Source organism: Aotus nancymaae, unplaced genomic scaffold (assembly GCF_030222135.1).
Source record: "Aotus nancymaae isolate 86718 unplaced genomic scaffold, 86718_ANA_hifiasm-v0.15.2.pri h1tg000041l, whole genome shotgun sequence".
Taxonomy (NCBI): Eukaryota; Metazoa; Chordata; class Mammalia; order Primates; family Aotidae; genus Aotus; species Aotus nancymaae.
Window position 1 is genome coordinate 44,061,898 of NW_026988455.1, and position 12,108 is coordinate 44,074,005.

General features: G+C 40.0%; 1 protein-coding gene across 6 annotated transcripts in view; it reads right to left on the bottom strand.

The window, feature by feature from the left end:
• Window positions 1–12,108, bottom strand: part of PIP5K1B (phosphatidylinositol-4-phosphate 5-kinase type 1 beta) — a 351,464-nt gene that overhangs the window by 172,469 nt on the left and 166,887 nt on the right. For all 6 annotated transcript variants that reach the window (XM_064361684.1, XM_064361689.1, XM_064361686.1 and 3 more), the window contains one exon: window positions 3,331–3,461. In XM_064361684.1, the coding sequence (XP_064217754.1) occupies window positions 3,331–3,461 (131 nt within the window). The remainder of the gene's footprint in view (window positions 1–3,330; window positions 3,462–12,108) is intronic.

A 12,108-nucleotide genomic window follows, 5' to 3' on the forward strand; every position in this document is an offset into this window, starting at 1 on the left:
ATTATGTACCATCCTCTTTCTTCTTTATCCTATCAATGCACAAAGCCTGTCTACAACCTGAGTTTCTGATCACAACACAGAATTTGGGGTCAAAAGATTAAGATACGATTATGGTTTTCTTACTCATCTACTTTGAGATTTTGGAACACATTTTGGAAGATCATAGAGCCAGACAGTTAAAAGAGTTTTTTATATTCTTTTTCAAATCTTAAAAAAGCTCAGGGCTTTTTCCATCTACAAAATGAAATAATTCATAGGACAAATTATGTACTTAATATTTAAAAATAACTTTGAGCAACTTCAAAATATATAAATAAGAAAAAACACAATGCGTTTGGTTGCTAGGGGAAATGGATTCTGCAACTTCAGAGAACAATAACTTAAAACATCTCAAGGTACCTCAAGCAATTAGTTCTGTGGCCCAGATAGACTCATTGAGTTTTGGAGCCATCAGAAACCACAGAATGTTTGAATGGTTACCACCAGGGCCTGTCCTGCCCACCGACCCCTTTCCTCATCCCCATATGGGCTTGGAAATACTTGGAGAGAGAAAGCATTATTTGACCCATTTATTGAAGTTTAATTGACATACAATAAAGTACGGAATTTATTAATTTTTCACGTGTATATACACCTGTGAAACCATCACCACAATCAAGATACTAAATTTATACATCACTTTGTAGGGGTTTTTTGATTGCTACAGCAACTAGGAGCTATTACTGGCAGGGCCTGGGGACCACAGATCTCCTGAAATGTACCATCTTGCACAAAGAATTGTCTTATCCAACAAAGCCAACAGCACCTCCATTGAGAAACACTGGGCCAGATCTCTTCGCTAAATCCATGAAGACACGGAGTCCAGATGAGGAAATGGAGGCAAGACTAACGTAAGTTTCTTCTGTTTACTGTAAATCCATCTGAAGTGTCTGCGTTACTTAAACAAACAAGATAGCATCTGCTGAAAGAAATTCTTAGTCTGACTCAAATGTTGAGGCCGGCGCTTGCCACGGAGGCCTGGGAGCCCGAGTCCAGGGGCAGAGAGCCAAGTCGGGACAATAATTCACTTTCGTTTAAAAAAAATAAGAAAACAAATGAATCAAATGTTCAATATTGTATTGCCATTTAAAGGCTGCAGATACTCTAAAGTGCTATATTTTAAATGTGGCAACAGACGCCTTTAAGTAAGGGAGAGTTAGCTGGCTACTCCTCTGCCAGTCCACACCTGCTGCTGTTAACATGGATGACAGTAAAGGCCAAAGACACAAAGTGCTAACAGATGTCATTTTGATATTTAAGATGCTTATTTAAAATAATTTTGAGTTTTATTAGTTGTAAGAGTTGTGTAATAACTCCAAGAACAAAATTTGTTATCTACCAGAAAGATTCTGTCTCTCAAGTGGAAAGTCATGGACTAGGCCAGTAGTTCTCAAACTTTTCCATGCTGAGAATCACCCTGAGGGCTTGTTAAAACAGATTCCTGGTTCCCACCCACAGGATTTCTAATTCAGTTGGTGTGGGTGGAGCCCAAGAATCTGCATGTCTAGTAAGGTCCAGGTGTGCCGCTGCTTAGGATCGGGGAACTCACACCTGGGCCACTCTTTCCCCAAGTGCCTGTCAATGGCTGGCTGTGTTGACTGGACACTGGAAGTAGACCAGGTCAGTCAGCGACGATGCAGGAAGACCTGGAACATCTTTATACTCCCACCTTCAGCTGTAATGATCTCAGCACCCTCAACTCACTGTCCACACTCCCACAAAAGCCCTCCATTTCTCTTGTTCTTTGTAGCCAAAGAACAACAAAGTTGAAATGTCTGGGTAGAGCCCTTCATAGACTATGAGAGCTCAAACAAACATCCTGCAAACACATTTACAAGCATTATGAGCCTAAAAAAATCATACCAAAAGATGAAGATAATCTCACGATCCCCTGGCTTTCAAGAGAAAAACATGTAGTAAATACACACTTTTTTGGAGGGGAATGATAGACCGTTAAAAACAAACACAGAGGACATTTCCAATGACAGAAACAAGAGTAGGATCACAAGCAAGGATTCCATCTTAGGCCTTGGGGTTGTCCATTTTCTGTCTGGAATCTGGTTCTCATGGCTTCTAGACAACCCTAGACAAGCAGACTTCAAAAGGCCAGTAGGCCAACTTTACTCTGCACCTAAGAGCATTTAAGGCAAAACTAGGTAGCTGACTTTTAAAATTTTATGAGTTCTGCTCATTGGTGACTATGTAGGGGTTACCACACATGCACACGCAAGTTTTGATTTTAGGCAGCTGACACCTGGACACAGAGATAAATGTGTAAATATAATTCTTCTAAAGATACGCATATATTTTTAATAAGGTGATGAGTACACTAGTGGTAAACAAAGTGTCACTTCAGCCATGTTTACCCAAGCCTGTAATAACAGCTTATTTTGAAATGTTAAAATCAATTCTCATAGCTCCAAAGACAAAATAATTATCTCCAAGTCCCCAAATTAAACATCTTTATTCTTATTTTCCAGATCATTTGAAAAATTCTGTCACTTGTGGTGACATTTCTTATTTAATGATTACTTCTCTTCCTAAATGAAGGTAGTAATAGAATTTTTAATTAATTAGTTTTATTGTGATAAAATACACTCAACATAAAATTTACTATGTTAGCCACTTTTAAGTGTACAGTTCTGTGGCATTAATATATTCACACTACCATCATCCATTTCCAGATGTATTTGTTTTTAAATAATTAATCCCCTCACCTTAAAATGATCAAAGCTGGAGACAACGTAACATGTATGAGTAACTTTGGTATTTTTGCAAACAGCAGGATTCTCTATGTTTTCTGGAGGAAAGTTAAGTTAAAGTCATCATAAAAGAGAAAACATAAGACTAGACTCAGATTTGAGGCCCAACTGTGGGCCTACCAGCCCATGCTTTTAAATTAGGAACAGCAAAAACCTAGCCCCAGTTGCTGCTTCATGGAAGCCTTCTTTCTCTAAACCCCTGGCAGATATTACCCCGTGATTACTTCACGCTTACATACTGAACCTCAAAATCTTTCTCCATATAGTCTTCCAGTCATTCATCACAACTAATTAGAATTGGTTCATAGATGAAACCTATTTAGCATCTCCACATAAAAATTGCAAGGAGGTATCCTGATGAAACAGGAAATAAACATCATTTGGACTGCCTTTCTCCCTGCCAAAGGCCCAATATTTGCATCTGTACATGTAAACATGTACATAAGTAGAAAAGCCCTTCAATAGGGGGCTGTCTGTCACAAAGAAGGCTTCTTAGCATGGAAATCATCACAAATAAAAATGTTCTTACCTGGGTAGGAACACACTTTCCACCACATAGAAGTCTTGCATAAGAACATCTCGTTCTGGCTTGGAAGTGAGATTACCCACTGTATATCCTATTCCCAGCTGAATAGCACCTTTAATAGCAGATGATGCAGTCTGCAAAGAAAACAAGGGTCTCAACATTAGACTTAACAGTTAGGGCCTTGTTCGATGGCACAGGAAACTAAGAGAGCGAGGTTCAATTCTCTTTCTCGTTCGGAAACAGTGACGAGGCTCAGGTTTGACAAGATAAGTTGCTTCTTTTGATGCAGAATCTATTCTAAATATTAAGCTTCTTTTCATAAATTTTTTTGTTATAATCTTCCTTATAAATGTTTAATGGTCAAATTACAATCCAATTATCTATCTTCCTTTTACGAAGAACTCAGAAACTTGAAGAATAATAAGTAGCATTCTAATTTCTACCCAAAGACAAATGGCACATTCACATTTAAAAAAACAAGAACTTTCATAACAGATTTATATATTTGTAAGAGTATTTTATCTTCATAAGAAATGAGAGAGTAAAAACAATTTGAATCTTTGGAGTACACAAATAATTTAATTTGGAAATTGCTTACCAGTCTCACCATGGATCCATAATTTCTTACATTAATCTGTGCTAAAACATATAGCAGTAGGGACACCAATATTTCCAATTTGCCACTTTTCTAATATCATCCCATAATTAAGCTGATGTAGTGTTAACTTGGAGAATAACTACAGTATATATGTGTATATGTATGTGTGTGTGTGTTTGTACATAAGTATACACATGTATAGTTTTAACCAAGATAATAGGGGAAATAACAGAATAACTCAATTTAGGACAATTAGAATGTATTTTTTATGGTGAAGTGTGCCATATTTTTCATGCCTTGCACTGCCTAATGTAGTGCCACATACATGGTAGGAATTAAATACTTAAATCAGTGGTTCTTCAACAGGGACATCTGACGATATCTAAGACATTTTTTGGTAATCACAACTGGTGGTGGTGGCATTACATCTAGTGGGTAGAGGCCACAGATGCCACATAGGAAAGCTCCCACCACAAAGAGTCATCCAGACCAAAATGTCAATAATGCCGAGGTTAAGAAACCCCGACTTGAAAAAATGTAATAAAGATCATTTACTTTATAGGAAAGGTACTTTTTGATTTAATATTTTTACTTAGCAAATCTAAGACCCATCCTTACCTGTCCACATGGTTTATACCTTTTTATTTCTTCATGCTTTAAACACCAGAGAACACCTGTCTATTCTTGAAAAGAATTCTTCTCTTGATTTCTATGATAGAATATCGTCCTGGAGCTACTTCTATTTTTTTTTTTTCTGTCACCCAGGCTGGAGTGCAGTGGTGCGATCTTGGCTCACTGCAACCTCTGCTTCCGGGGTTCAAGCAATTCTCGTGCTTCAGCCACCTGAGTAGCTGGGAATACAGGCATGCACCACCATATCCAGCTAATTTTTGTGTTTTTAGTAGAGACGGGGTTTCACCATGTTGGCCAGGCTCCTACCTCAGGTGATCTGCCTGCCGCAGTTTCCTAAAGTGCTGTGATTACAGGCGTGAGCCACTGTGCCTGCCTCGGCTTCCTAAAGTGCTGTGATTACAGGCGTGAGCCACTGTGCCTGGCCCACTTCCAGCTTTTCTGATAGTCTCTCCTGTCACTTCATCACTGGCCTCTCATATTGTATTTGCTATAATTGCAGTGTTCCCAGAATTTGGTCTTTTATCCTCAGGTCTCCTTAATCACCTTGGTAATCAATCCATTCTCAATGGCTTCAAATACTGTTTCTATTCATACAACTCACGGATTCTTTTCAGTCAATTGAGATGCTGTTCTGTCGACACAAATGCAGTGCAGACAGAGCCAAATCAATATCTTACAGCCTCTCCAGACCACCTTTGAGATTGGCTTCATTTCCCAAGGCACTGTAATTTTCAGTTATCCAAACTTGACCTCCAAACGGACTACATCTAGAACAGAGCTAGGACTTCAGTAAGTACTTATTAACTTCACCTCCACACACAAGCAAGGATGACTACTTTCCCACAGAGGCATCATTTCATCACTTTGCTTATTCCACCATAAATGTTACGTCATCCTTAGTGCGAGGACAACTATCTACATCCTTGACCCTTCAGGAGGTAGAAAAATGACTGTGTTTTTCTTTTTTCACACGTCCTTTTATTTAAGCTCCTACGGCAGCAAGATGGCAAAAGTCTGAGACTTAAGCCCACAGTGCATTGAGTGCTTGTTAAACAAAAAAAAAGTCTGCTATTTTAATCCTCCCTCTCTGAGCTCTGCAATGCCACCAATTGGCATCAGTGACCTTTCGTACCACTAGTTCTGACTTTTGAAGACTGAAATGGATTTTTCTCATTTTGACCTTGCATAAAAATTCAAAAGGCATCTCTTTTCCCACGTGTCACTCAGACTGGTAAGGTGCAAGAGGTGACATGAGCACTTTCCAGAGGGCCCGTTATGCCATATTGTTCTAAGCCAGATCTGCCAACAGGTTCACATGCTGTCTAAGTGCTCCGCACCCCTGACCCTGTTTTTCCAGAACTACCTGTATCTGTTTAACTCACGAAACCACCACGATAACATCATTTTAACACTTCTTGGGCTGGAACAACCTGCCAAATGGAGTCTCCAATTCTTTTTTGTCTCCACCCTGGCAACAGAAGGTAGTCAAAGCTGTGACTAGTCTACACCTAGTGATATCGAACTTTAGGAGCATGAGAATCACTGGGTACCCTTGCCAAAACAGATGATGGTAATATCCCCAGAATTTCTCATTCCAAAGGTCTGGAGTGAGGACCAAATATATGCTCTTGTTCTAAGAAAAATATCTTTCTCCTATGGTATAAGGTTAACTTTTGAGTCCCTGAGGAGTAAGATTTTGAAAAGAATCCTGCTGTTATATATTTAGTTAAATCAAAAACAGACTGGTAATAATATTAGTTTCAGAGCATTCAAAATTCAAGTGCTCTGATGGGAGAAATAAATAATAAAAAGTAGCTATTAATCTTTTTTGACCAAATAATTTATGCCAGACCCTTGATGTATGAATAACAACAGTTATGATTATAATCTATCATAATCACAGCACACACTAATGTAGTGTTTACCACTAAATGGCAGGCACTGTCCTAAGTGCTTTCTGGTTATATTAACCCTATTATCCTCGCGACTCTATGAGGTAGGCACTCTTACTATTTCTACTGGCTCAGGAAGGGTTAGCAATTTCTATGAAGTCACACGGCTACTGAAAAGGTGACGCTGGGACTCACCTCTAGGGGGCTGGCTCCAGAGTCCCACGTTATACTCCACTGCATCTAACATCAGAATCTCCTCACTCATTTGACCCTCTCAAGAACCATGAAACATAGTAACAACTGTTCTTATTTTACAAGGGTGAATTTAAGGCTCAGCAAGCTGAAGTGACTTGCCCAAGTCCCTCTGCTAGTGTGTGATGGAGTCTGACTGCCAAACCCAGGCTGCCTCCATATCCGTTTTTGCAAAATGAGCCTAGAATCAAAGTTGGAGGTTCTCCTTTAAGTCTGGATGTTTGACCTCAACAAAGCAAAAGCTCTAAGAGAGCCATTCCTTTTGATGAAAAAAGGGTAAAAAATTTTATTTGCTTCTAATTATACCTGCCCATGAGTAAGCCAAAGAAAAACTTGTAAACTTCTTGGTAAACCTTTACAAACACCATCATTAATGTCACCACTGGTAACAGGCGGACTAATAACAAAAGGTGGTATTTTGCTGACACTCTAGGAATGACACCTCAAAGTTTCCTCCTTCCTTAGGTCTGTGTAAAAATTAAATGCTTTAATATTAATGCATTTGGGTATCATTAAAAAGCATCTTATATATGGAATCTAAAAAAATTGAACTCGAAGTAGAATGCTGGTTACCAGGCGCTTGTTGGGGGCTGGTGACTTGGGGAGACACTAGTCCAAGGACAAAATTTCAGTTAGATAGCAGGAAGAAGTCCAAGAGATCTACTGTACAATGTGGTGACTACAGTTAATAACAACTGTCGTATTTAAAAAATTACCAAGAAAGTAGATTTTAAGTGTTCTCATCACAAAAAATAACTATGTGAGGAAATGCACATTACCTCAATTAACCAACCTGACTGAGCCATTCCACAATGTATACATATTTCAAAACATTGTGTTGTACACAATAAATACATATAATTTTTACTTGTCAATTAAAAAAATAGAAAAAAGCATCTTGTCTACTTTGTGGAAATGCTATTCACAGTGGCACGTGCTTTCTTATGCCTTCAGTAATAAAATCCTCATCACCTGACATTTCCCGACTGGACATTAGGCATATTCTAATATTGAGCAAGATGTACTTTGAAACTGTGAAAGAACACTTTGAAACGCTACCTGGAGTGTCTCTGATGAGATTAGCAAATCATGATGCTAGAAAGAACCTTCTGTGTGAAGTGCCGGTGATCGCACTTCTAGACCAACAGTTCTTTCCCTGCAATCTCTGAGCTGCCGGAGCTCCCTTCCTTCCTCTGGCACACCACTAACAGACCAGTGACATGGCGGTGGGTCGCTGGCTTTGTGCACACTGAGCTCCTCCGCTTTCCTCTGCATGGCTTGGCATATGCTCTAAACGTGCTAGGACAGGACCACTGCCCCTTTGAGTGCCAAGGGGGACCTCTGACTCCTTTAAAACATATAGGTTTAAGTTTCAGAACACAGCAAACACACAAACAGCAAACAGAGTCTATTTTAATTCAGGTCTTTGCAAGGGCTGAGTGGAGGCAATATGTTGCCTGGATACTAGAAAAACCTCTAAAGCATTTGATACTTGGAGGAAGAGAGAACCATATAATATCACAAAGGCAAACCACGAACACTTTACTTTCACAGCTCCTCTGTATTAACCCAAACCTGTTCAGATATCATGGTGCTACTAAGAGGAAAATGAATGTCAGCTTGCATTTGAATAACATGTTATGATTTTCAAAGCACTGTCTTTTAATGATCACATTTGATTGTCACAGCTGTTAAACATCTAGGTAGGGTTTCTCATGTCAGAGTGTAGAGAAGGAAACCGTGTATGCATATTCCGGCCTTCTAGAAGGCTCCCAATGCGGCATTCTACAATTTTGCTTTACTTATCTGAGTTTTCTCTGCTAGAGATGGAGCTGATAAAAGCTGAGAAGCAGCTGAACAATGAGATAATAATGATGAAAATTACAATAAGACCAAACCCCTAAGCAAACCCATCCTTAGAAGAGCAGTGATCCTTACTAGATTTTAACGTCCTTACAGGAAACTGCTTTCTACAGCACACTATCCATAAAACTAGTCTGCTAATATGCCATCTGATATCACTGCTTTAAAAGGAAATCTTAAAACATTTCATGTCAACAGCATTTTTCTCCCTAAGGTGAACTAATGAACTAATTATGGGATTATGGCCAATACAGATGTTTACAGAGTGACTGTTTTCAAAAGTTCAAACCTGATCATATCACTGCCTTGCTTGAAGCTTTCTAGTGGGTTCTTGGCACCCTCCCTGCAGGATTAAGGCCAAACTCTTAGCTTAATGCTGGAAGCCTATCTTAGAATATTACTCTCTGTCTGCCTCCCACTGACTCCATGCCCGATACACATTTTAAAAACCAAATACTCTATACTTTGAGCAAGCTGACCTTATGAACCCCTAAAAATTACAAGTGAAAATTTTTGCTTGTATTTTTACCATGGATGGGATCCAATGCTTTGTTTCTGAGAAGATCTATTTTCCCAAAACCACAGATCTAGAGTTTAATTCTAAAGCAGAGATATTCACTGACAAGGTGCCTTAGACTAGGCCATAAGGAAATGGTTCAGTATCACCTGTGAACAGCGAGGGAGGGCCAGGTGGAGTGGCTCATGCCTGTAATCTCAGCACTTTGGGAGGCCGAGGAGGGCAGATCACTTGAGGTCAGGAGTTTGAGACCAGCCTGGCCAACATGGTGAAACCTCATCTCTATTGAAAATACAAAAATTAGCCTGGTGTGGTGGCACATGCCTGTAATCCCAGCTACTCGGGAGGCTGAGGCGGGAGAATCACTTGAACCTCAGAGGCAGAGGTTGCAGTGAGCCGAGACAGCACTGCAGCATTCCAGCCTGGGTGCGAGAGCAAGACTTAGTCTTAATAATAACAACAGCAAAACCAGCAAGAGAGTAACTCTTGTATGGGTGCATGGGAAGGGAGATGATGACCATCCTCCTTCATTTATTTATTATTTCTCTCTCATTCTGCTTCAGCAACCACCCCGCCTCTATCGCCTATGCTGGAGTGCAGTGGTATGCTCACAGCTCACTGTATCCTCAAACTCCTGGGCTCAGGCGATCCTCCCACCTGAGCCTCCCGAGTAGCTGTGAGTGACTTCAGGTGTACTCTGCCATGCCTAGCTAATCTTTTAATGTTTTGTTGTTATAGGGTCTCACTTTGTGGTGCAGGCTGGTCTCAAACTCCTGACCTCAACAGATTCTTCCTTCTCAGCCTCCCAAAGTGCTGAGATTACAGGAGTGAGCCATCACACCTGGTCCACACTCCTTCATTTCTACAGCTCAAGCCCAGCTCCAGGTTCTCCCTCCTGTCCCTGAGCCTACACTCAACACACATGGCATAGTCCACTTATTCGTCCCACTGAGAGAATTAGCGAAAAAGAAAGAGGAATAGACTTCCACTGAGAGGTCACTTTGAGGAATGATCTATAGGCTGACACCTGAAAGGTGAGAATGGGTCAGTCAACAAAGACTGGCTGTGTACCTCTGTACACAGTGGGGACACAGAGGTGACCTCAACAGAGTCCTGCCCTGAAGGAATGGACATTCTGGAACAGTATGTGTGGTGGCAAAAGACAGAAAGCACATTAGGAGATTAGGGGAGTTGATTTCCAGGGCAGAGAAGCAGTAAGTTTCAGGGACCTGAAAGCCAATCATTATGGATTCATTAGTGGGGACAGCGGGGAAAGTGCCGGAACTGGAGGCTGCAAAGACTAGACAGACCTAAATCTGGGCCTCACAGGCCATCCTAATGGCTTGATGTGTTTCTATGAGGGAACGGCATCGTCATTTGAAAAGGTTCACCCTGGTGGCTACTTAGAGTACACGGTGGAGGGATTATAGGCAGGAAAGTGATTAGGGGGCGGTTGTCGTGGTTCATATAGAGTTACTGATGGCTTAGAGAAGGGTGATGAATGAGAGGATGGGCAAAGGAGGTGGATTTGAGGTATACTGGAGGGAGGGAGACAGGACTTGCTAAGAGCTAGAAACGAGGGAGAGAAAAGTACCAGCAATGCTTCCTGGCATTTTCCTTCAGCAACTGAGAGAACTGAAGTCACTTTACCAAGTCGAGGAAGTTGAAGAAGGTGCATATTTTGGAGTAGAGATTCAAAGTTCCATTTGAGATGCTAATGAGACATCCAGCTGGAGATACTAACATACAAGTCTGGAGCTTAGGTTAGGGGTTAGAGAGAATATTTTGAGAGTTGTTACCATATAAATGATAGTGAAAACCAAGGGGTTGAATGAGAAAGAGAGAGTGAAGAGCATCTAAGGAGAGTCCTAAACCACATCATCATTTAGAAAATAGTTGGGAAACCTCTGGAGGAGACTTAGGAGTCACCAGCACAGTAGAAGAAAATCAGGGAAATATGACTGCATTGAAACGAAGAGAAGAGAATTGGAGGAAAGGAGTGACGACCATCTCCACAAGTAGCTCTTTCATCTGATAATATAAGTACTACAACTTGATGGGACATCTAAAGCTATGGGCCAGATTTTCTATATTTTTCTCATTTATATTGTTAATTCATATATAAATCTGGATCCAGAATATTTCACAAAATTATTTGATAAACTCATCAAATTATGCCATCACTTAAATCTTATTTTAAAAGTGATCCTTAACTTAGAAAAATAAAATATTATGTTAAGTTTAAAAAGCAGGACACAATACAGATAATAAAATTTAAACATGAAAAACCAAGTGCATGTATACACATTCACAGAGGAAAATAAGACAGGAAGGAAATAGACCAAAATGTACAATCATTTCTGGACAGTGGGATATTAGGTGATTTTTGGTTTCAAGTTTTGTACTTCTCAAGTTTTCTAAGTTTTATGTTTTATGTATAGGGAAGGAAATGTCCTCTAATGAAGGTATTGTTACTATGTTTTTAAACACATTTTGAGGGATGACAAAGGATATGCAACAAACCTACGTAACAATTGTGTTTTTATAAAATATAAATAACAAGTTTATTTTCATCTCCTACTGTTCCTCTAAATGTATTCTGGGGTCAGATTTTTCTTCTGCCCCAGATGAAATGTATAGCAGGTCTATGACCCTTCTGGTGGCTTCTAGAATAAAAGGTCCTGTCCAGGTATGGTGGCTTGCACCTGTTATTCCAGCATTTGAGAGCCCAGGGCAAGAGGATCACCTGTCCTAGGAGAATGAGACCAGCCTGGGCCACATAGTAAGGCATTTTCTCTACAAAAAGAGAAAAAAATAAAAATTAGTTGGGCATGGTGGTAGCACCTGTAGTCCCAGTTACTCAGGAGGCTGAGGCAGGAGGATTCCTTGAGCATAAGAGGTAGAGGCTATAGTGAGCTGTGATTGTGCCACTGTATTTTATCTTGGATGACAGAATGAAACCCTGTCTCAAAAAAAAAAGTCTTTTGTTTATTTCCAGTCATATATCTGTAAAAATGGTCTCATGC